Here is a 27,105-nt window from a genome sequence, read left to right as displayed (position 1 = left end):
TCAGATGTTTACATTAAAAGATAGGCTCTCGAGAAAAGTTTTTGTATATGATTTATTAAGTTTATATATACATTTTTGTATACACTATCTTTGTTAGAGGTGTCGGAAAAAATATATCGTCTGGGAGGTTTGAACGAAGACGCCGTCTAAACCCTCTGAAAATTAACAAAATAATATATGATGAAATTGTGAATCTTATATAGGTCTTCAGAAAAGTTTGCGATGGCATATATCTATCTATTAAGAATAACATACTATATCCATGTTGATACTTTAAAAAATTGGCCATTATAAAGTGATAGTGTAAAAAATTTTTACACAAATAACATATCTATATATTATATACCCTTATCATTTTTTTTTTGGTGCTATATGTTATAAAATCATTCAGAAATACATTTTTATTTCATTATTAATTTACTTTGACTGGGTACACATTTCCACTACTTTTAATTATCCACAACTTTACATCACATTTCCACAACTTTAGACTACATTATTCCCGAATACTTTAATTACATAATTTTTTTTCTTTTTCTATTGCCAGAACAGCGTCTGTCGGGTCAGGTAGGAAACTTATAAGTAAAATATAGTAAAATAATATATCTGTTAAATGTATACTCTAAAAGTAGGCCATTTTTACAACTGCATTGAAAAAATATTGATTCCGCATAGGTTTAACAAGTTTCTTTTAATATTTTAATAGTACATTGGTACGGAACCCTTCCTGCGAATCGCATTTTTATTACTTCATCAAGAACTTCTTTCAACATGCAATCATGTTTCATTACAAAAATTAAAAATAGTATTAAATCCGATAATTGATCACAGTTTTACTTTTGGCGGCGACTGTACATTCATTAATTATATTTAATTCGAAACTCTATTCTTACACACTACTAACAGGTCACTTAGTTGAACGAACTTGCCGTACGCTTCTTGCAACATGTGTCTGAAACAATATATTATCTCTTCAGTTATTCGTTGTTTATTTATTTAAAATAATAATCCTAGTGATGCATGTTTTGCACACCGTAACAAAGCGACGATGTGACAATCATCGACGTCAAATTCATAGATAATGTAGGGTAGTAACGCACGGGGTGTTTTTTTTTATTTTTTATTTTATGGAATAGGAGGACAAACGAGCGTACGGGTCACCTGGTGTTAAGTGATCACCGCCGCCCACATTCTCTTGCAACACCAGAGGAATCACAAGAGCGTTGCCGGCCTTTAAGGAAGGTGTACGCGCTTTTTTTGAAGGTATCCATGTCGTATCGTCCCGGAAACACCACACAAGGAAGCTCATTCCACAGCTTCGTAGTACGAGGGAGAAAGCTTCTTGAAAACCGCACTGTGTAGGACCGCCACACATCCAGATGGTGGGGATGATATCCTAACTTGTGGCGTGTCGTGCGAAGGTGGAATTCGGCGGCAGGAATCAGGTTAAACAGCTCTTTGGAACACTCCCCGTGATAGTTAGTTTATAATAGCTGTATGGAAATATGACATCTATTTAAAAAAATACACTTGTTCTAACTAGGGAAAGTTTAATGACTGCACCCGTCGCGCTAAATAGTTGAACTACTTGTTTACTGCTTGAAAAGTTGATGCATACGACATAAAACCTACTTCAAAGCTAATAGAGCGATAAATATTGGAAGCAAACCAGCATTTATTCTTATTTACCGTTCTCTAGTGTTGCGTGCCTGAACTGTTGCTTTAGTGCTACGTCGTTCAATTTTAGACATTATTATCTTGACATTTAATAGTAGATTAGTAGCCAAGGGCTGTAAGGTATCAATTGCAGCCCGAGATATTCATATTATTTACCTATAGCTCGAGGGTTCTCTGCTTTACATCTCGATTGTGAGGTAAGTAGAAAAAAACTGGCGTTACAATAATAAAATATTGTTAATTGCTGCTTCAGCTTCCATTTTCATTGAATCGGGAGTGCAGCATATATCTTCATCACTTGCAGAACTCATGTTTTTTTTCTAATTAGCACGTTATTATAAAAATATCCCAAAAACGAACAATATTTAAAGTAAAAGTTCTCTATTCCCGCCTTTATCATATTTTTTTTTAATTATTTTTTTCATGAACGAAATTGAGATTCGCCGTTTGATATATAAAATTGATGACTATTATACTCATACGAAGACAAGGCTGAATAGCGAAGCGACCTATTTTTTCATTGAGCTGAATGCATGATGTCTATTGCCAGAATGATGGTTAGATGTACGCGAACTTTTTGAAAGGGTGAAGAGTTTTTTTTTATTACTTACCGCCCTAGGGTTTTTCTAGCTACATTACCTACATCTAGCTACCCTAGAGCGCTAATTGGTCACCTACAAGCCCCATTTGGGGGTAATGAGGACCTACTTACCGAATATGAGAGATGTAAAATAAAATTAATAACGTTCATGAGTTAAAAGGCATTTATTTTCTAGAAATTGAATCCTTTAGAATCATTTTAATGGTATTTCTAATATACTAGATACTACTAGTTTCTATAAGACTTCATTTTGATTAATTTTAAAAGAGCATTCCGTCAAGACGCGTGTATAGTTTGTAGCCATAGGATTCTCTTTGATTAACGCGAGTGTTACACATTTAAATAAAACACTTTTATTGTACCGTAACATTAGTTTTTACGTAAGTTATATTTTTATTTTAGTTAACCCGTTATAGTTACAATTATTATACGCGTTTTAATCCTTAATTTTTTTTTATTATTTAAATTACGTTTGTAGCCAATCATATCGCTTTCCATATTGAAGCATAGAAGCGACAAAGACACGTGTGCATTTATATTTATGCGTTTTATGCCATTTTCATTTGTCGAGGAATCACTGACCCTGAAGATACAGTTTTAAATAGTTTCGGGGTCAGAGGTCCTTTTGATATCACTGCAAAACCTTTTTTTTATGTTAAAACATTTAATAAACATTGTTAATATAGTATTATTATTATTTATAGTGACTATTCAAAAGCGCTTAGTTTAAGCCTAATTAAATAAAGTTTATTTGACTTTGACTTTAAAATCGGCACCAACAGTAAGGTTTACTAGGGTATCATAATACCTTTGATGTTCGCAGAACACCCTCAAAGGTTGCTTGTGAATGCCCGTCTCCACGCCGATATACGTCAGAGCTTCTCTGAATCTTGCTTCCAGATCGGTCACAGACTCGTCCAAGCTTTGGCAGTCTTTCGACGATAAAACTCTGGAATAAAAAACAGTCGCATTACACTAGTCCTTTAGTTGTTAATTTTCATCAAACCATCACAGATAATTTATACAACTAATTGATTGTGACAGGTGTGAAAACGTCGAAAATCCTGACGTTGGCAGTTAAAATTATTAAGACTTTTGAGCAATGCACGCACACAAATCGCGAGTGTAAGACGTAGCTTGTCACGCACACTAAAGTTTTCATCGGTTGTCTAGCAGCAAGAGGCTCTTTCGAGATGTATAAATTATCTGACCAAACAATATTGTAACGAGTCAAGTGAAGTGAGCAGCGGGTGTTTTAGGCTAGGGTTACTATGGTTGCGAGTTCTGACGGTTTCGTCAGAAGAAACGCCTGGTATCCAATGGCAGTGTTTACACTGGCAGCGACGAACGCGTCATAACATGCACGACGTCGTCAGAACCACTCGAGCGTTCAAACGAGTTTGATTTTTTCGCACGACCTGCGTCTGCGAATTTCGAGTGATTTGGTTTCCACCATGGATAACGATAAATTGTTTAGTCTCGTGTACGAGAACAGGTGTTTGTGGGATATGATAGACAAAAATTATCACAACCGATATATTGCTCGGCAAAAGTGGGAGAAAGTTGCTACAGAACTCAACACTCTCACATTTGGAACTCTCCTTTGTCGTCTCTTATAGAAAATAACTCGTTGACATGCTCTGTCTTTCCACCATTTAACAATAATAATTTAAATGATGGACTTTCAAGAAAATCAAATTCATCACATTCGTCCATCTTCGCTGGACGGCAGAAAGGAACCGACTATCAGAATAACAGAAAACGCGCACAGTAAAACGCCTTGTTCTGACGGGATTTCGGACGTACTCGTCAGAACAAATTTTCGTCAGAACTCGCATCCATAGCAACCCTAGACTTAGAAGTGGCGTTTGTCGCTACACAAACGTGAAGTGTGAGGCGAGTCGTTGAGGGGTGAGGAGAGGAGAGGGGTGGCGAAGGGTATATAATGCCTTGCTCGGGATTAAATTAATTATTCTGCAGTGTTAAATAATTCCGAGAGTGTATATTTGAAAGTTAAATGTTTTAATTATAAAATCTGTAATACAGTGGCTTGTGTTGGAATTCTTTTTTATTTTCCCTGACTGCTTTACAATATATTAACTGCGAAACTTTATAAATAACCGAATCAACCACCTGATTTTGATTTGATTTTAATGATTGTAAGTGATCATGCTTTGCCCAGAGGAGTTCGGGTTGATACCAGTGGCTCAATTCCACATTGCGTAAAATACTGTATTCGACTAAGTTCAATGATAATTGTTAACAGCAACTTTCATCATTCGAGAGCGACCGCCCTCAAGCTATTAAATAATAAATTGTATTGTACGATACTAGATTCTAACCATAATTATATGAAAAAAAGAAGCACGTTGAGTTTCTCACGACCGTTCTTCTCAGGTCTGAGGCATACTTTTTCGAATGGGTGGTAGTTTTTGACTTTCATTTGAGTGATATTATAATATCCTATTTTGAATAAAAATATTCGAATTTGAATCTATCAATTTAAATGCCTTTTGAGATCATTTATACCTGTAGAGCGACTATGACAGCTGTGAAAATCTTGAAAACAATTGAGTTACGAGTTAACCTCTATTTTGAGCATTCAAGCAAAATATTCAGTTCCCAATATTCAGTCTTTCTCCGGTTGTGGCCTACTAGTGATAAAAATAGTAACAATGTTGACTTTTCTGTCCCAATAAACTTATCGACGGTAACTCACCTTATCCGTTCACACTGTCTGTCAATGGGAGGACGTAATAGCGATAGAAGTTTGTATAGAAATTGCAATTAACGCGTCCCAATATAAGGCGATAAGAATGACTTATCGGGTATATTGGGACAGCTTGAGATTATTGACAGCTAATTACTGACAGTAGGATGTGGTAATTTATATCTGTAGATAGTATATTGGGAACGGCCGTAAGACAAAGTGACACACACTAAAGTACTAAATCTGGCCTGTTTTCATCAGTTGTCTAACAGCAAGATACTCTATCTAGACGTATGAATTATTACGTCTTTGGTTCTTATAATGGAATCCGTAGACAACAAGCCAAAACAAACCGAGACTCACTTGTTAATTGCGTTCGCCACCGCATCAATGTTGGACGAGAATGTCGTCAATCTGTCCGTCAGTGCGTCCAACTCATCGTTGCTATGCAGTGAGTCCTCTATACTGTGTTCAACTCCCATTGCACTTGCAATTTTTGCACTATAATAAACAAATAAGCCTTTATTGCTGTTCACAAAAACCTATTATAAATGATATTTTACTAATTACAAAGTTAAACTTGTGGCTCCGTCTACAGGATCTAATTTGCAGTAGATATCGTTGCTTAATCCCAATAACTGCATATTAGGAAATTGACCTGAGATGTCGCTCTCTCAAATCTAAACAATTTTTTATTTTAAAGTAACAAATTTAAAAAAGTTTTCAACACTTACACATTTAGGGCATACAAATTTAAGTTGACCTCACCAGTAACTGGAGTATACAGTCCATATAAACTCGAACGCCTCCACAACTATTTGCATATCACTGTGCGTTTCTTCATTTTTATGTGAACTTGCATGTTCATCTAATCTCTTTGCAAGTTTAGCTCGCTTGCTGCCATTATCTTTTGCAGTTGTTTCTATTCTTTTGTTATCACCTGTGTTTTTTAAATCAGCCCCGCTGGCACTATTGCTTCTATCGGGACTTGCCGTCTCACTCTCAGAAGATATCCGTCCCACACATTGTTTAGCCATTTCCATATATTCGGGAATGATTCTACACTTCTGTGCAACGTCTAAACAGAGCTCCTTAAATGACATCACTTCAGAATGGGTAACTGTTTTTGGATCTGAAATTTAATATAAATTAATTAGATCATTTGTGGAAAATTGCATTAATACAAAACCAGCATGTTTTTTGTGATTAAATGTCTGAGTCTCTTTTGAATGGGTGGTAGTTTTTGACGTTCAATAAGTGATTTTAAATCCTATTTTGAGTAAATATATTTGAATTTGAACTGTACTAAAATGTTTTACACCCGCGCTATTCCAGCTCACTATTCGCCATTCCTTTCTATAATCTTTACTCATATAATTTATTACTCAGCACCGCGACATTAAGCGTCAAACGGGAGCTACTGAAGATCAGCGGGCCTACCATGAACTCTTATTGCGATTCAATTGACAACCTAAAATGAACTGCTTTGCTAATTCGTATCACGACGTGATTTTTAGGTTGACGTCAAATCAACTGATTAAATCGCAATGATGTCAATTGAATGTCAAAAATGATATCAACTGAATCGCAAACTGATTTAGTTCGTACATTCATTCGTACCATGAGGTGTTATTTCAATTAAACTGGATAGTTTATTTGTCAAAGTGACCGATTCGAAAAAAGTTGCTACTTCCTTAGAGGAAAGTGAATCGTGTTGTTAATAACTTTTAAAAAATAGTGAAAACATAGAAAAGAAAAATTTTATTGATTAAGGATGAGATAAGAATACTTTATTGGACTTTTTTGTAAAACAAAATACTGAAAATAAATACCATAAATGAAAATACTAAAGACGTGGCAGTAAGGGCCCGGGCTATAGCCTGTTCGCAAGAACGAATTAAAAAAAATATACTTTGTGGTCCTGTCAAATCAAACATCAATGGAGGTGCGTTCATAACTCGTTATTTTTACGAAAACACATAAGCAAACATTTAATTTGTAATTCACTATATTTATTTATATTACTAGTATTTAATAAGTATTAAAAAGGGCTTAATGGTTTATAATTTGACGCAATTGCGCAATTTTAAAATGTATTTTTTGTATTTTCTACACAAAAAAACCGCTAAAATCATATCATTTTAGGTTTCGAAACGCAATTTTATTTCGTTCATTCTTCATAAGCGATCTAAACGCCATTCAGTAAAAGGCACTTCATGGTACGAATTTTAGTGATAGTAGGCCCTCAGTGCTGTGTCCAATTTTTTACAGGTAACCTGGGGAGCATCCCTTTTTACATACATTGTACACAGCTGCTATATAGTATATACTATCTTGGAAACGTTGTATATCTATTCTTTGTAAAATATATTATAGGTTAGTCTTAGTTATAATTTTTCTTTTGGATTTTTGTAGCTATGTAATGTTTCGTGTGTGTGCCAAATAAGTCTTTTTTATATGAAAATACGGGACGAGACGAAATTATGGTAATTTATATGCACTGCCCATTACAATGCAGTGAGCAGCACAACAATTGCGCTCGTCACCTTGAGACATAAGATTTTAAGTCTTATTTGCCCAGTAAGAAAATAACTTTTGTTTTATTTCAAATTATATTTAGCGTGACGTCACCAAATGGCCCAACGGAAGACCAGCGTTGGTCTTCCCACCAGCAAACTTGCTGAGTTGGGACCATTTTTGTATAGGTACGTATAGGTAGTATTCCTTCAGATTTTGTTTATTTATTGTTTGTCTTCTTTGTAAGTTTTATTTTAAGTTATTTGTATATTTATGAGTACTATACGTTTCAAAATAAACATTTTTCATTTAATTTCCATTTCACTAGCTACGGTACCCTTCAGACCGAAACACAGTATTTTTTACGCATTACTGCTTCACGGCAGAAAAAGGCGCCGTTGTGGTACACCCATAATCTATATCTATCTACACCGCATCCTGGGCAAAGGAGCCTCCCACTGGTAAATTGGTATTATTCTTATTATAATTACATATTCAGCCATATATGTACATATTGCTTGACATAGTAGGATCTCGCTTTGTTGTGTGTAAATGATTTGGATATGAAATCACTTATTGAAAGTCAAAAACGACCCATTCCGAAATTGATTCCTCAGACGGCCGTAATTAACTCAGCGGGCTTCTTTCTTTCAAAAAATCAAATTAACAATTTAAATAGCCTAGGCGGTCACTCCATTCCCAATCTGTGGTATGAAGGTAATGAAGTCACATAGGTACTTTGTAAAAGTCGCCTAAACCCACTTAACGATCGGCAACGCTCCTGTGATTCCCGGTGTCAGGTTATCATTTATAAACGCTCGTTTGTCCTCCTCTTCTATAAAAAAGAGCGAGAGAACAAGGATTTATCCCACACTGAGCTTCATGACTGACATTAGTTGCAGTATCTGTATAGAAAATATTATTGAATTAACGCACCTTTACTCTGTATAGATACCAGTGTGTGTTTGAGATCATTAATGAGCTGCTCGATCCTCGGGAACACCTCGCTGAAGACCGCAATCCAGTGCTTCAGTAGACACTGTAGCACATCCTCGAGCGACCACGGAGGCTCCTTGAAAATCACGTTTCTCCACAGGTGGTTGTATTTTGCACGCATTTCGTTCTGTAACAAGATTGGTTGGGACTTTCATTAAAATCAGAACAGTAGCCTAATAAAACGCTTTCAGACACCATATTACAGACAGCAGACAGAGACATTTTAGCAGACAGAGTATTTATAAAGCTTATAATACAATATATTGGCGAACACAATACACATACACACCCACTCACACAAACACACGTACACACACATCGTCACAACACACCGACACTTAATTAGTGTTAAGCAGGTACTTAATGATTATAGATATGGAAGAGCGGGATTTTTTGTTACAAGTTTTGTCACCTAAAAGTCTGAACCAAATTATATCATGTAATATTGTGGGGCCAATAGAGGAATTAGAATATTAGGATAATAAATAGATCTTACAAGAATCCCTATGGATTCTACGGAGCAACATACCTCTTCAAGAATGAAGGAAACTTACTGATAGAACTACTCTAGTTATTATATACATATATAAAAGAATGTTCAAAACGTATGCAGGTGTTGAGCTAATCAAGAATATTTTTGATGCCTGGGAGGAATCGCAGAATGCACTTGGCATCTTCTGTGATTTATCTAACGCTTTTGATTGTGTACAACATTCAACGCTGGTCAGGACGCTACGTCACTATGGTATAAAAGGAACTGCGCTCCATCTTCTGAATTCATATCTAAACAAAAGAATTCAGAAGTTCGAAGTGAATGGCAAGAGATCTCCTGGGACTCTTCTCAGAATGGGGGTACCTCAAGGGTCTATTCTTAGACCGTTCCTCTTCCTTATCTATAAAGGTAAAAAAGGTAAAGGTTATGTATGACGAAGTAAACGACATTCTATTTGTCATCGTGTACTGCTAAATAGCAAGAATATATAAAATTTACCGTACCAAATGTCAATAATGTAGATGTAAGTGTTTTGTTAAACGGAGAGGTGATAAAACCGGTGGAAACTGCTATATTTCTTGGCATTACTCTGGATTCCAAATTACAATGGGCCCCCATATTGAAGGATTGAAGAACAGACTTAGATCTACAGCATACGCGGTTAAAAAGATTAGACAATTTACTGACATAGATACGGCGCGACTAGTATACTTTAGTTATTTCCATAGTATTATGTCCTATGGTATATTGCTATGGGGCAACGCTGCCGATATTAATACAATATTTATGCTGCAGAAGAGGGCTATTTATAACCAAGATCCTAAATAATCATTGAGAGCAAAATTAAGCATCTTGACTTTGACTTTTGACTTGACTAAGCATATTGCTTCTCAATATATTTTCGTAGGCACATAGATGAATTTGCTAAAAACTGTCATGACCATAATGTTATCAGGTACAGACATAAACTTATAATGCCTTCTACTCGGCAAAGTCGAGTTAGTAAGTCTTCTGTGGGGAGATGTATATGCTTTCGCAACAAGATCCCAGTAAATGTTCAAAACAAGTGTATTACGATATTCAAAATAATCGTTAAAAAAAGTTTGTGTGGTAAAGGTTACTATAACATAAATGTCTTTCTTAATGATGCCACTGATTGGGAATGGAGCGACAGCCCTCAGACTATTAAATGATAAGTTTAATTGTAAAATATTACTTTGTAAACATATTTTTTGATGAAAAAAAAAGTCATCTGAGTATGTTGCGCCCATCCTTCTCAGGTCTGAGGCATTCTTTTTGTAATGGGTGTTAGTTTTTGACTTTCAATAAGTGATGTCACATCCTATTTTGAATAAAAATATTTGAATTTTGAATTTGAATTGCTCATTCTACTATTGATTCATATTTCTTGCCTTTAGACTTACTCGAGGATAAGTGGACGACGAATTATTCTACAAATTCCTTATAACTCATCTAATTATAGAAATAATTCATTCTTTGTAAGAGCTGTGAGAAATTATAATAATTGAATAGACTTTCCTGACTTTAACATGTTTACATTTTATATGTATATGACACTAAACCCAACACTAATAAATCAATGCTATTTATATTGGTTTAACTAATTAAAAAAACAAAAAAAATTAACGAACTTTACACAGCCTGTATTGGGCGCGTTGTCGGTTTCTGGCTCGTTTTTTGTTTTGAGCTTTCTTTTTCCCACGTACTACAAAGCAGTTGAATGAGCTTCCTTGTGCGGTGTTTCAAAGACGATACGACATGGGCAACTACAAAAAAACGCGTACACCTTACTTAAAGGCCGGCAACGCTCCTGATATTCCTTTGCTGTTGCAAGAGAATGTGGGCGGCGGTGATCACTTAAAACCAGGAACGCTCGTTTGTCCTCCTTTTTCCATAAATAACAAAAAAAACGTGATAATGGAGTGCAGTAAGTGGCCGAACAATGGGCACAAATACTCCAATAACCAGCATCGCTTCCAGATGCCTGCAGAAACTTAAAAAGACTGCTATACTTATGGAATGATCTGGGCTGGTTGGAGTCAGAAGACATATAAAAACGCACAATGGCCCAATTAAGAGGTTAAGTGTGTAAACAGGCCACCTAAACTAAACTAACCGCCAGTTTCTGGCTTGTTGTTTGTTCTGAGCTACGCACAAACCTCGAGGATGTTGGCCAGCAGTGGGTAGAGCGCGTCCCGGTACCGCTGGAGGCGCGCCAGGAGCTGCGCCGAGGCCGGCTGCGGCTTGCTCCGCAGCGACGACCGCAGCTCCGCCACGCCGATGTGGTGCACGCCGTTAATGGCCGCCTTGCTGCACAGGTTCTTGTCGCTCGACACCAGCAACTGGCATAAAAGGCATTTATTTTTCTCAAAATTGATTCCTTTACTATTCTATTTGATGTCATCTCTAATATACTAGATACTTTCTTTTAATGAAAATAAGGAACGAGATGAGCAGGACGTTCAGCTAATGGTAATTGATACGCCCTACTCATTAGAATGCAGTGCCACTCAGGATTCTTGAAAAACATCAAAAAGTTAACATTTTTTCAATGGCTTTTCAAAGAAAACTTTTTAACATATTCTGCAGATTTCCCGGAAAATGCTTTTAATGTCATGAAGTAATAATAAGTCACTATGGGTCATTTAATTTTAATTTTGATCGCTTATTCAACGAACTTAAATGCATTTATAATAATGACGAGTTTATACAACTGAAGCCTTTAGAATTAATAGACTATTTGTCAAAAAATAATATGTATCAACTTTTCCCTGAAAACCCGTTTAGCAAAACTTATAGTGACAATACCGGTTGGTAGTACATCGGCCGAGAGATCTTTTTCTGGTTTAAAACGTATTCATACATATTTACGTAATACTCAAGGGCAACATCGTCTCACACATCTCTCACAAATTTCTATAGAAAAAACTCTTTTGATAAGTTTGAAACGCTCAGGAACTTTCCATGAAGACGTATTAGATATTTACTAAAAAAAAGGCAAACGAGTTGATCTTATTTATAAATAATTTTTGGAAATTCAAAAAATCCGTAAAGATAGGTACATACTGTTGGAAGTGTAAACGAAGCATTACGGAGTAAGTGGTTTGTTTATTGTGTTGTATTATCTTTACTCCTGTCAAACGTCTATGCTCTCTGCCTGCGACTGACCATCGACTCGCTGCGTTTTTCTGTGTGCTCCCAAAATACTTAAATAAATCAAGTTTGATCCTTTTACAATCTTTTCTTTTCACGGCCTACACCCTTCAGGTTATGGGCTTACCTTCAGGCAATAGTAGTTATCCATATTTTGTTAAATAACAAGTTAGTTATAACCTCAACATATCGGCGGTGAAATCTACAACTACGCAACAATGGCGGAGTCGATATCGCGAGTCACAATTGACAAACTTAAAGGTATGGAAGACTACTCCACATGCAAATTCCTTGTTCGGATGTTACTAATCCACGAGGATATATGGGACGCCGTTGAAAAAACGGAAGGTGTGGACGACAAAAAGCAACTCAAGGCGCTGGCGCGTATTTGTTTGCTCGTGCCGCCCCCCGTGTTGACACATATTAGAAACGCAAAAACTGCAAACGAGGCGTGGAAAAAACTCGAAAATGTGTACGAAGGTAAAGGTCTAACGAGGCGCCTAGGGCTGTTGCGCACATTGTTCGCATTAAAACTAGAAGGATTCACGGACATGCAGACTTATTTAAATAAAATAAGCGACGTCGGTCAGCAGCTACAAGACATCGGTGCTGGATTGGAGGATGACTTTCTGGCTGTCATTATGCTGAGTGGGCTGTCATCCAACTACAACCCGCTCATAATGACCTTGGAAAACTAATTCGGCTTTAGCTGTGAGTAAACCGAGGAATAAGATTATCCGCTGTTTTCGGTGCAAAAAGCCCAGGCACAGATTCAAGGACTGTGTTGAGGGAGTAAAGAAGGAAGAGAAGAAGAATAAAAGTTTGTTTTGTGCGATGTCAGTGAATTTAGGCATGTGGTGGTGCTGTATATTTGGTATGTGGACTCCGGAGCGACAAATCATATGTGTAATAACCTCAATTCATTAACTGATTATGTGAGTGAATCTCCTATTGCTATCAAAGTTGCAAATGGTGAAACATTGATGTCATCGTGTAGAGGAAAGGTAGAAATTCCCCTACTAAGGACCATAAGTGATGTACTGTATGTTCCTCGTCTATCAGTGAATTTATTATCTGTTAGTGTGATGACCAAAAAGGGTTTTACTGTATCATTTAATGGCAACTTGTGTAGGATTTTAGATGGGGATGAGGTTGTCGCTCAAGCTACACAAACAAATGGTGTTTACATTTTAGATAAGCCTCAACTTAGGCAGTAATGTTATAGCTCGTCCACAGGTCCAAACTCTGAGCAGGTAGTGTCGGCACCTCAGTCCAGGCTGTCGCAGGAGGTGTGGCACAGGAGGCTGGGACATCTGAACAGGCGTAGTATGGATTTACTAAAAGGTGTGGCTCTTGGTATTGATTTTGATAACTCAACTTTCAAATCATGTATCTCTTGTGTACAGGAAAAGCAAACCAGGCTGCCGTTTCCTAAGAAGTCGCTTAGTAGGGCTAGAGAACAGTTAGGGTTAGTTCATACAGACCTATGTGGTCCGATGCCTCAAGCATCTTTTAGTGGAAGTAAATATTTCCTCACATTCATAGATGACTACAGTAGAAAGACCTATGTATATTTTCTTAAATCAAAGGATGAGGTTTTTGATAAATTTAGAGAATATAAAGCCCTAGTTGAAAATCAGACAGGGAAGAAGGTCAAGGTTCTTCGCAGCGATAATAGTGGAGAATATATTAATAATAACTTTCAGGAGTTCCTAAAGAAGTGTGGAATTCGCCACCAGACCACAGTGCCTAACTCGCCGCAGCAGAATGGTGTTGCAGAGCGAGCCAACCGCACCATCGTAGAGAAAGCACGATGCATGCTTCTCGATGCCGGTCTCGACCAGCGGGTTTGGGCGGAGGCTGTGAATACGACAGTGTACCTGAAGAACAGATCGCCCACCAAGGCGATGAGGGACACTGTCCCTGAGCAGAAATGGTCAAATAAAAGGGTAAATATGACTCACCTTAGAACTTTTGGCTGTTTAGCATCTGCATTAGCTGAGAAGAGAAAGAAATTTGATGCAAAGTGTGATAAATATATTTTTGTAGGATATTGTGATGAGACCAAAGGATACAGATTACTAAATCCAACTAATCCTAAGGTGTGCATAAAAGCTAGGAATGTAACATTTTTGGAAAATGAATTTTACAAATCAGTCACACCAGAACCTACGGACACAGTAGAAGTGTCACTACACAAAAATCCTCAGACCCATGGTCAGTCTGACCCATCTGATCCACCTAGTAGACCTGTATTTCCATGTGATGACAGGGGAAGCCCCAGTAATGCTGGATCTGATGGAAATATATCCTATAAGGTCACAACGGCAAAGGCCGGTGGTCAGTCGCAGGCAGCCTACACAAATAAGCCCAATATCTGTGAGCAGTATTGAATCAGATGATCCGCTCGATGAAACTTACATTCCAGGTGAAACGACAATAGACTCTTCCGACTCTGCTGAATCTTACTATGAAGCATCTCTGGCCGAGCTGTCTGCATACTCAGCCAGTGCGAGCTGGTGTTGTGATGAACCAGAGACGGTGACAGAGGCCTTACAGCGTGGAGATTCTGAGAGATGGAGAGCCGCTATGTCAGATGAGTATAGATCTTTTCTTGATAACAACTGCTGGATATTGACGGAACTGCCTAAGGGTCAAAGACCTGTCAAATGTAAATGGGTATTCAAAAGGAAGAGAGGATTAACTGGAGAAATTTTGAGATATAAGGCTAGATTAGTTGCTAAAGGATACACACAGAAACATGGTGTTAATTACTTTGAAACTTATTCGCCAGTTGTAAGGTATTCAACTTTGAGAATTTTACTTGCTTTAGCTGCAGAGAAAAATATGGAGATAGATCATTTAGATGTAAAAACAGCTTTTCTTAATGGTGTTCTTAAGGAAACCATCTACATGGAACAACCAGAAGGTTTTATAGATAAAAAAAGCCCCATATGGTTTATCGCTTGAATAAAGCAATTTATGGTCTCAAACAGGCTTCTAAAAGTTGGTATGAAAAGATTAATGCTGTTTTGATAAACAAAATGAGTTTTAGAAAACTTTCCTCAGAGCCATGTGTATTCATTAAGAATCATGATGATGGGACCATGACAATCTTGGCTCTTTATGTTGATGATATTATTTTGTTTACTAATACCCATAAACAGAAACCTTTTATTAAACAGCAGATAATGACTCAGTTCGAGATGAAAGATTTAGGGCCAGCCCATCACATCCTTGGTATGCGACTATGTCGAAAGAATGGTATGTTTTCTTAAGATCAGTCAGAATACATTCGTAGGGTGTTAGACCGTTTTAACATGACAGATTGTAAACCAGCCAACAACCCCATGGAGACTGGATTAAAATTTGAGAAATGTAATAGTAATCATGGTCTAAATTTACCATATAGAGAATTGATAGGTTGTTTGATGTATATTGTAGTGTGTACTAGGCCTGATATAGCTAATGCTGTTAGTATTTTAAGTCAATTAAATGATTGTTATAGTGAACTTCACTGGAAAGCCAAACGCGTGCTGCGTTATTTAAATGGCCACCGGTCCTCGACACTAACCTATGCGAAACATAGCGGCACTAGGCCGCTACTTCACGCCGGTATTCTGTGCGAGTGTGGTAATTAACCCGGACGAGTCTGGCCCGATTGTGCTGACGTCAAAAGACGGCGTGACTCTCCCATTTATGTGTTTAACTTAAGATTTTGCTTATGTATTAGGTGAAATATTGTTTGGTCATTATGTATTTATGTTGAATATTGTATTAATGTTTAATGACCATAACAAAATATCATGTACACAATGTATATAACTGTAAGTTATTGTGAATGCTTCGTTTAAGGGCCAGTGTTGGAAGTGTAAACGAAGCATTACGGAGTAGGTGGTTTGTCTATGGTGTTGTATTATCTTTACTCCTGTCAAACGTCTATGCTCTCTGCCTGCGACTGACCATCGACTCGCTGCGTTTTTGTGTGCTCCCAAAATATTTAAAATAAATCAAGTTTGATCCTTTTCAAATCTTTTCTTTTCACGGCCTACACCCTTCACAAACTTCACAAGCTGCAGCAATATCTTATTTTTACTTAATCAACCTATTAATCAGTTTTAATAATTAAATTGGTGTTATTATTCGTAAATAATACCCGGTATTCGTGAGTGATGTGAAGTGAAATGAAACAAGAAACAACGGCTTTTCTAAAGGTCACTGCGGCTATCGCTCAAATGATATGTGTATGTGACTCTTTATGAGTCATGTATAGTATTCATGCATTTTTGAGATATCTGTAGTGGCAAAATAGTCGTTCGCCTCCAGGTACCAATGGATATTTTATCTTATAACTAGGAAGCAACAAGCAAATTCACAAAAGATTACTTACAACCTGAATAAAAAGGCAGAAAAATGTTGGTAAGTGAACTTAGATTTATCTTTATAACAGGAACTTAATTTTTAAATGTTAAGCGCAACTACGACTGGTGAGGCTTCCAGTGCCTACCGCGCTGAAAAACCGATGCACGCCCCTGAGTGTGTGTATCACCTTTATACACCTATGCACACATCGCTCCAACTAGTATATAAGGAGTTGCTTAGAGTAATTAAGGGGCATACAATCGGAGTCAGACTTATAATCATTTAATACCCGAACCACCAACATCGCAACTGCATACCTTCTATATCGACGATAAGCACCAATGTTCAGGACTTCTTTGTTGAAAGCTTTTGAAGTGTCTTGTAAATGACTGACAGCTGCTGTGACTGCACCATACCCACTTTGTGCAGAGCAATCACTATAGGTGCGTACAGATTGATAAAACGTGAAATGTATAATGAAAGGTAACATACTTTGTAACAATTTCTCATACTTCGGACGTCTGGTGCACGCAAAATGAGCATTTAAGGCTGGCGACCGAGCCAACGGCATTGAGGAATCGAGCGGAGCAAGGTTACCTCTAAGATAACATAACTAACTAACATAATACAATTTTCTTTACAAAACTAACAAAACAATATGTTAAATAGTATTGGAGTACAATTAATACATTTTCGCACAATTTTTACCTAGATTGAATGATTAGCATGCTCCACCTGTAAAAGTTAGGGGTATTGTGGTGATTTTTTTTGCACTGTATATCTAGAAAAAAAAATCTTCTCAAATTCTGTAGATACCTGTAGTGTATGTGAATTCACGATAGCATAGAAACGTCAGCTAAACGCTAGTTGTCAAAGTCAACGCACTCGTTGTAGTGTATGTGAGTGAAAGAGACGGAAGCATTATGTCATCTCTAACGCACGTATAATCGTGACAGTCAGTCCGCTGTCGTGTTTGGGACACACGTGTGGTGTTTTTCGGAGTGTTTTTTTTGTTGAAAACTGGCCGGTTTTTGTGTTTTACCTATTGTTTATTGGTGGTGGTGTAATTTAGTGTGTTGGGAATGGAGGTGGAACCCCCTCCGGTTCCACCAGACCCCGATGGGTCTAGAAATACGTCTCGACAGGCTGCCTCCTCTCGGAAGCGGCATGTCGAATCTGATGAGCCCGCTACAGAAAGCGGGAAAAAATCAGGTTTAAATCCCCCCCAAGCGTCCGTACAAACTATGTACACGCATCCTTCGTTCACTGAAGGCCCTAAAGGTTACAGTGGGGATGACAAAGGTCCGTTTATAGTTCACGTTTCCAGGGAGGTCTCGGACCCATCTGCAGGCACATCTATCCGTGCATTGAAGTTTGGACTGTTCCTACACCAAAATAAATTCACGCACATTGTTAAGGACGGTGTTAAAAGTTTTGGCCGCAACAGAGTAAGTGTCGAATTTTCAAACCAAATTCTGACTTTGACAAAATATAAAGCAAATGATTTAAGTTTTGTTTAGTGTTAATTACGCCAATATTTGTTTTTAAAACAATTCGACACGTGTTTCGCCTCTACAAAATCTGGCACGAGATAACACAAATTCAAATATTTTTATTCAAAATAGGATGTGAAATCACTTATTGAAAGTCAAAAAAACTACCACCCATTCCAAAGTGAATGCCTCAGGCCTGAGAAGAATGGGCGCAACAAACTCAGCGGGCTTTTTTTTCATAAAAAATATGTTTTACAATTAAAGTAACATTGTACAATTAAACTCATTATTTAATAGCCTGAGGGCGGTCGCTCCATTCCCAATCTGTGGTATCATTAAGAAAGTCATTTATGTTATAGTAACTTTTACCACACAAACGTTTTTTAACAATTCTTTTGAATAACGTACACCATTGTTTTGAACATTTTCTGGGATCTTGTTGTAAAAGCATATACATCGCCCCACAAGACTTACTAACTCGACTTAGCCGAGTAGTAGGCATCATCAGTTTATATCTGTTCCTGGTGTTAACATTATGGTTATGACAGTTTCTGGCAAATTCACTTATGTGCCTATGAACATACATTACATTATCAAGAATATATTGAGAAGCAACAGTCAAAATGTTAATTTCTTTGAATTTTGCTCTCAATGATTCCCTAGGACCTAGGTTATAAATAGCGCGAATAGCCCTCTTCTGCAGCACAAATATTGTATTAATATCGGCAGCGTTGCTCCATAGCAATATACCTAATATACTTTAGCTTTTACTATGAGGACCAACTCATCAACTTGGTAGATAAGGAAAAGTTCCTTGGAGTTATCCTTGATTACCGACTGAACGGATTGGCTCATACCGAATATTTTATTAATAAATGTGAAAAGGGCATCAATGTTCTATGCGCAGTAGCGGGAGTCTGGTGGGGTGCTCATGCCTACTCCCTTAAACTCTTATATAATGCTTTAGTTCGTAGCTATATTGATTACTGTTCGTTTGTTTTAGACCCCTTAAAAAAAACAGTGTCTGAGAAGCTAAATAAAATTCAATATAGTTGCCTCAGAATTATTCTGGGTGCAATGAAGTCTTCCCCCACTAACGCTCTACAAGTCGAATGTGTTGTTCCTCCTTTACATCTCCGACGGCAATACCTATGTGACCGCTTTGTCAGCAAAATGTAACAGCTTTCCTCCCACCCTTTGTGGACCAAATTGGACCAGCTATCTCAAGTCCTTAGCCCACGCAATCCCTCTTCTTATCTATTGGATAGTTTCCGTAAGTTTACCAATCTCCCTCAACCCTTGTTATCTTTATCGATGAGTCCTCTATTCTCCACATCATATAAAACCCTGGTTTTCAATCCTTCCGTCGTTACTGATCTTGGTTTGGTCAAAGGAGCCCCCGATACTTATTCGAAATTTCAATGCTTAGTTTATCAGAATTGGTCAAATCACTTTCTTATCTACACTGATGCTTCAAAAATGTCTCAGCAAAGTTGTGTTGGCGCAGCCTGCTGGGTCCCCAGCTTTAAAGTCATTTTACAATTCAAATGTCCTCCTGAGTCTTCGGTGTTTACAGGAGAGGCCGTTGCTTTATTAGAAGCAATCCTGTTTACCCGCTCCCATAACCTGAATCAAATTGTTATTTTTACTGACTCCCTTAGTTGTTTATCATCCATCAAGGAAAACCCATTCCTGAGTAAGTCAAGACATCCAATTATTCTTCAGATTAGGGAGGCTCTATTTTCCTGTCATCAAAATGGAATAAATTTAACACTTAGACAAGTGTTAAATCCAGACGGATTCCAGGTCATTCTAGCATTGCAGGCAATGAAACAGCAGACTCTTGTGCTAAATCTGCTATACAAATGGGTTCTTATGAACATTATAAAAATAGTTCCCAAGATCTGAGTGCACTTTCTAAAACTTATCTCGACAAGTCCTGGAATACATACTGGAATGAATCAAAATTGGTTAAAGGTAAATTCTATGCCTCAGTCCAACCAGATATACCAAGGCATCCATGGTTTTTTTCCCACAGATATGCAGACAGATGGGTTATCTCCACAATATGTCGCCTACGTCTTGGTCATTCCAGCACACCTGTCCACCAGCACAAGATCAGAGTTAGAGATCACTCCTTGTGTGAATGTGGCTTGGACGACGGTACTGTATCTCATATTGTATTTTCCTGTCCTAAAATTGTTCATCCCCTTTATGACGTTCTTCCACCGAAATTTCATCGTCCAGTAAACGTTCAATGTTTTTTAACGTCTGTGTTTAGTCCTTATTGTAATTTTTTATATAAATATGTCAAATATAATAATATTAAGCTGTAAATATGTAATGTAGAGTGTATTTTGTATAATATTGTGTTGCTCCAGGCTAGAAACTAACCATATAAAATAACACTATACTCAAAAAAACCTGCCACTTATAAATTATCCAAATTAAATTCATACAAAATTTCCATAACGTGTCTCTTCAATTCCACTCGACGTTGGCGAAATAATTTGCGCCTGACTGGTGCAACCACACGCCATATCACAAAAATTGAATTGAATTGAGTGGTCTAGTGTGTCCAAGAGCCGATAATATTGAAGAATATACTACAATATCTATATTTATATAAACCGTCTATATATTTTTTGTAAAAATATAAGATTTATATAAACCGTCATGGTTTAAATTTTGCACTATTTTGGCGATTTCTTGGGATAGCGGCCTTAACGCACACGTCACGAGCGTAACAAACCGCGCGCGGAGCGAGCCGTGTATTATCAGTTTCTCGAACGAACACAAAGTGTGTGCTCGTTACAGCAGCGTGGACGTGGGCCTAATGAACATGGAGAGACAAGATTACACTGCAAAATGAAACTTTTTAATAAATATCTTAAGCAAGATGTGGTCGGAAATAGCAAAATTGATGTCCATAACGGAAGTAAAAAGCAACAACGAAATTTTAATCTTCTCTCTTCATATCACATTCGTCGCCAAAATTATCGCGATTGAATAATAAATATTTAAAATGGCGGGGAATGATCGAAATTTCTTCGGGTTCCAATCGAATTTTTGAAGTTGTAACAATATTTATGACCACACCACTTAACTATATGTTCTGCAAATGAGTAATTGTAAAAATACCTACCACATTCATTCCCCGTTCAACTTGTTGTAAGGAACAGTTGAGGATCTCATCATCAGGTGTCTCACAGGGATATATGTGAGAGTTTGCGTCGCGAAGAGACTGACCTGCAGAAAAAAATAGAACATTCTATATTTAGTTGTTGTTGGTTTGCCTTGTTTTTGTCATTTCATGAATCAGTCACTGCTTGTGGCGCTGATGTGGGACGGGTGGTTCCATACTCTAAAATATGGTCGATGGCTGGCCCATGCGTCATACTCGTAAGCCGGCTCTACTTGTGGTGGCAAGATGAAACTGTTACCAGATATCTGCTTCATGTGGTTTACCATCGCTAATAAAATGCTCGCAAAATACCTTTATTTAATCATGGTGTGTGTGGATTGACGTATCAACTGTACTCAATAACTCTTGTTGTTACGTTTTCGTTTCGTTCACAATAACCTTTTTTTACTTACTCGTGTAAGGCATTAAATATTTGACGTTTGAGTATTTTTGTTGCATCATTTCATATATATTGTCACTGAAATGATTTGGAAAAAGATGAAGCTGTAAATGTTGCTCTTGCCACTTCTTCTAATTAATACTCAACCATTTCCGATGTTACAGTAAGTATAAAAAGAAACGAAAACTTTTTATATTCCTAGCATCCTAAGTGTCATTGTCCTTGACCAACATGAATAAAGTGATTTTGATTTCATTTCAATCTAGACTTCTTATTTTCTTTCTCAATTCTCAATCTTAATGAGTTCCTTGAAAATCGCACTGTGGAGGATCGTCACACATCCAGATGGTAAGGATATCATACGAAGTGGCGTGTCATACCAAGGTGGAATTCTACGGCAGGAATCAGGTGAAACAGCTCTTCGGAATACTCCCCGTGATAAAATATGCGGTAGAAGACACAATAAATCGACGTCTCTATGCAAAACGCCAAGTGATCCAGCCGTTCACAGAGCACTGATGCGCCAGACCAGAGATGACAGCAATACTCCACAATGTGTGGCCGGTCCTGCGCTTTGTCGAGCGCTAGAAATTGGGCCGGCTTGAAGTATTGCCGTGTTCTATTTATGACGCCCAGCTTCTTCGAAGCCAATTTGGGTTAGCCCTCCAGATGAATGCGGATTTGGCACTCGCTCAAGATTTCGAGACCCAGAATCCCGATACTAGTCGATGCTTCAATGGTGGTGTTGTTTTTTGGGTTTGTATTAAGACTTGAACCTTACCTTTTATTCGATTATTTTCAGGCAGCGATTTGTACAGGTAATCCATGGCAGCTCTGGCCCTTTTACAAACAGCTCCCTTCCCGCTGTTGTTGTCTTTGAGGCGGTCCAGCTCATTTATGACGCGCCACGGGACCAACAAAGTTGGCTGTTCACTGTAACCTTGAAAATCAAAACGTATCTCCGTAAACATAACTCACATCCGGACGACCGAGCCTTGCGCGGATTTTTAAGAATGTACAAAACTTGAACAAAATAAAACTAATCATCTGGATTCGAACCGGGGTCTTCTGCTTTCCGGATCACCTAATGTCCCATCTGAGCTATTAAAGTCTTGTATATATATAGTAGCAAAATTTATTTTCTTTATATTCTAATGTTATTGCAGCAGTTTCTCATTAAAACACGCATAAAACTACATTTTTTAAAATTGAAACCTAGCTAGATCAATTTCTCGCCCCCGAAACTACCTGTATAGTAAATTCCATTAAAATCGTTGGAGCCGTTTCCAAGATTCCGACATATATAAATTACGTGACATAGTTGTGAATTACCTTGTAATAAGATTAGTAGCACTATACTCGTGGACCAAAGCTATATCAACTAAAAATTTAAAAAAATTGTTAGGTTAGGTTATGTTAGAACATTTAAGGTGGCAGCGGCCGGCGAGTGCCAGAAACGAATTGTAGACGTTTCTCTTTCTTTTCTCCCCATAAAATTTTTCCCGACCCTAAAAAATGCCATAATATTAAGGTAAGGAATAATGTTAGGTACATTACCTTGTGTAATAAGAGTGGTATCATTATAATCGTGGACTAAAGCTTAATAAATTACAATATTTTTACGTCATATACCATGCTAGTATCCCGTACTAAGTTTTAACCCTTTTTTCATCATTATAATAATAATAATAAAGAAAAAAATCGTAGTTTACTAACTAATAATAATATTAGTATACTATTTAGTGGTGCTCGTTTTGCACACCGTAACAACACGACGATGTAATGTCATCGACATCAGGTACAGAGATAATGTAACCGGGTAGCAATATTTATTTGGAAAAAAATGTGAAAGGTGGGAGATGATTGAAGTTTCATATAAGCGCGTTCCAAATTTTAATTAAAATAAAATTAGAAGTTTTCAAGTTGTAACAGTATTTATGGTCTGACAAGGTATTCTTATACCTCCGTAAAAAACGAAACTTTCCTTACTAATTCATCATCAACATCAATTCAGCCAGAAGATGTCCACTGCTGGACAAAGGCCTCCCCCAAAGATCACCATGGTCCATGACAATCGGTCCTGTGCTACCCTCATCCAACCTACTTGGGGGATCTTGACCAGATCGTCGGTCCATCTTTCTTACTATTTTAATTAATTAGTTCTATTCTTACCTTTCAAATGTGAATCAAGCACGGTTCTTATAAGATCTAAGTCATGTATAAATATATTTGTATCAAAAACAAGAACAACACCCTTCTGGTTTTGAATGTTTGTTAGAGGTGCACTTAGTTTTACCTGAAACATACAAACATAATTGTATAGATTATTAGTTATATTAGTCATTTTGAAATAATATATTGGCTACATTAACATACAATAAACAAGTAGATTTACAATCACGCTCAAAAATTGTCTAAAGCAAAACTCTGCTTAAGTGTCTACCAGGCAGAGTTTTCGTTCAGTTGTATTTTGACCCAGCTTTGTATACAACGCCATGAAACACTATCCAAATAACAGCAAGTACAAACTTAAAAAGGATGGAATGTCAAAGGGTAAGTGCCCCCTTAAATTAAAAAAAATTGTGTTACTAATTTGACGATTTTAATCATTTTGCTAAGTTCATAATTACATTTCAATTGCTAAACGAAAATACATCGCCGACGGAAGTGGTTCGAAATGTGCGAAAGTCTCTTTGATCAATGAGATTCTTATGAGTGTTTACAAAAGACTTTGAACTTTACTGCCATAAAATAATGTGTTAATTTGAATGAATGTTTTAATGTTATCTGTATATCTATTATTACTGTCAAAAGTTAATATGTATGTATTCCCACTTGGTCCTTATAATAGGCAATTTTGAGTCTATTTGTTTATAGTATCTCAATGATTGGCTAGAAGAAAAGCTTGCTGGAAGTTAAATTCATTATATTATTCGCTATTTTGCGCAATTCCATAATTGGGTATTTGACTCAGATTAAAATTTACCTGAATGAAGTTTATAATAAGTATATAACTGCCGCTTTATCATTAACAATTTTTACTAAGCTATGTGGAATATACTTATATTGACTGTGTATTTAACACATTAAACATCTATTTATTCTTAAACATAATTATATAATACATACAGTCTCCAATCCAGTTTTGTACACAACACATCCTGATGCCTTGTGTAGAGGCAAAATACAAATATTTGCGGAATTAACACTAAAGAAAACTCAAATTGTTTGTATAATTATGGATTTCCGCAAAGTAATGTCTACTTCAATAAATTTTCATAATACATACATACCGGTCTATAGTCCTCAACATCCATGGCTTCAATTGCACAACTCTCATTATTGAAATCTTTACTTAAATTAGTTTTCCTGCAGTTATAATGAATAGAACTATCAGAATCCACATCTTTACTTAATCTTGTTCTCAGCTCTTCCATTCTCTCTTTCGGTGATGAAAATGTTTTAACATCTTTAGGTGTTGATACCCTGTATGCTAATTTGGATTTTATTGCAGAAACAAGTTTACTAGCTTCTGAAAACTGAGGGGGTGTCGCTGGATGCTTTGAAAAGGGATAATCAGTCGTCTGACTACATATTTCCTTTTCTATGTCAGCAAATGTATCCTTTGATGTCTGTTTGTTACAAAATTCTTCAGGTAACTGTGCTTTCATAGATGAAATTATTTTATTAGCTGCAAAGAACTGTGATGGAGATGGGATTGAGTGTAAGGTCTCACTAAATTGAGAATGATTTGATTTTGAATCACTTGGAGGACTCTCATCTATCTTGGATGGTGATACACTTGGATTCCGCCTTTGATATTTGTTTGGAGATGTGTTTAAATGCTGCTTAGTTTTAACTTCCTCTCCAGGTTTTTGATTTGGCTGCGGAGGTTTACTGTTAACAAATTGCTGATTGTGATTGTTAGTATTACTTGTCTCTTCAGCTTCAGCTTCATCATTGAGTTGTGCTCTAAGTTGTGAGAGTCTTGCATTGGCCAAGTTTTTTTTTAATTTTTTTGACGTATCCGGCACAGAGCATCTAGAAGTAGTTTCTGTATTTGTTGGTGTGTGTAGCTTGTGAAGTTCTCGTTCATCGGAAAGTGAATGTCTTTTTTGAATATCAAAGTCAGCTGAAAGTCAAATATGAACAGTTAGGATGCGAGTTGAATGCAGTTGGGGCCTGGAGTAAAGAGTGGCAGCATCTCCCCCTGCTGTGCAGTAGTCTCATATTATTTTTCAATCCCATATTATTTTTGGTTGTAATAATGACTCATCTGAATCCATCAGGTTCCATTTCAAAGATGAATGATCTCTAAGCATGAGAAATGGCAAAAATTGTTTTAGACATGTGTATTGAAGAAAGGCAGAGCAAAACATTGAGATTAAATTATTAGGTAACATGGTTTTTTAATTTTAAAATTGAAATTGATGCATTGTTCAAATTTATTAATACATTCATGATGATGGTCTATATCTAGTCACTATCACATTCAACTTACACAATATCGGTAGTATAACTAATTTATTGCTCTTGGTCATAGTAATGTTGCCAGAGCTCAATAAAATATGTAACTGATTTGAATATGCAAAAAGCAAGTTGGCTTCCGAAGGTACAAGAAATGTGTCTACTTTCTTTGTGTTCTTCAAACATGTCATCTTACCATAACCACCATAACAAGCTCTCTTGCAATGCAGAGAAATCCAACAAATTCGAGCCTCAATTGTGGCTGTTGTGTTCTTATTTAGAAGGTATTCTTGACATGTTGACCTTGACTGATCTCACAAGGAAGTTCATTCCTGTTTGTTTGGATTTTGATCTAGAAATTTCCTGCTTAAAATGCTTGTTCACATAGTTGTATTAACTATTCAGAACTATGATATTATATTACAACTTGACTTTAACTTGGCAGGATTCCTCATGGTGCTCATGAGCATACTCTATTAAATTGACTGTGTAATAGACATTACATAGTCATACAGTATTGTATAGACATACAAAACTACTTTCAATAAAACAATTGTAATACTTACATTGCTTTTGTTTTTTCTGAAGTGAACAATTTTCTTGAGAATCACTTTTTCGTTTCAAACTTTTAAGTTGTTTATTTATGCCATCCATCATCATTTTATGCTTTTCCTTAGTATTCGACTTTTCTTCCATTTCATTAGACTCCTAGATATTGCAATAGAAGCAAAATTGTTTGTTTATAGACATTTTTATCGTCAAAAAACATTAATGGTTAAAACTAGTACCTGTGGTGGAGTCCATGAAGATTTACCAGTTTTTCTGTTAAAGTAATAATTTCTGCCTGGGGTTGATTTTGATGCACATAAAACCCAGCCATCAGGAAGTTTCTCATCCGACGAAGTTGGGGTATTCATAACAAAATTTACCACCCAAAACTTATGTTTCTCAAGGTTAGAGGTTTATGTTTTTCCAGAATTTGACATGGAACAGACATTGTCACATTGACAGCTGATTACTTTTTTATCACA

The 27,105-nt window shown here is 36.8% G+C and overlaps 1 protein-coding gene across 1 annotated transcript; it reads right to left on the bottom strand.

The window, feature by feature from the left end:
* Nucleotides 1-351: 351 nt before the first annotated feature.
* LOC126967951 (transcriptional protein SWT1) lies at nucleotides 352-27,069 on the bottom strand. The gene is made up of 12 exons (XM_050812665.1): nucleotides 26,863-27,069; nucleotides 26,641-26,782; nucleotides 24,901-25,739; nucleotides 23,780-23,903; nucleotides 22,389-22,547; nucleotides 21,169-21,272; nucleotides 11,175-11,357; nucleotides 8,442-8,628; nucleotides 5,757-6,120; nucleotides 5,352-5,489; nucleotides 3,087-3,227; nucleotides 352-952 (listed from the first exon to the last, which is right to left on the bottom strand). The coding sequence occupies exons 1-12, from the start codon at nucleotides 26,989-26,991 to the stop codon at nucleotides 871-873; spliced, it is 2,592 nt and encodes an 863-aa protein (XP_050668622.1). The 5' UTR covers nucleotides 26,992-27,069; the 3' UTR covers nucleotides 352-870.
* Between the last annotated feature and the right edge of the window lie 36 nt (nucleotides 27,070-27,105).

This window comes from Leptidea sinapis, chromosome 14 (assembly GCF_905404315.1).
Source record: "Leptidea sinapis chromosome 14, ilLepSina1.1, whole genome shotgun sequence".
In the NCBI taxonomy this organism is placed as follows: domain Eukaryota; kingdom Metazoa; phylum Arthropoda; class Insecta; order Lepidoptera; family Pieridae; genus Leptidea; species Leptidea sinapis.
The sequence above is the reverse complement of the archived record's forward strand: the minus strand, read 5'-3'. Positions and strand labels throughout refer to the sequence as shown.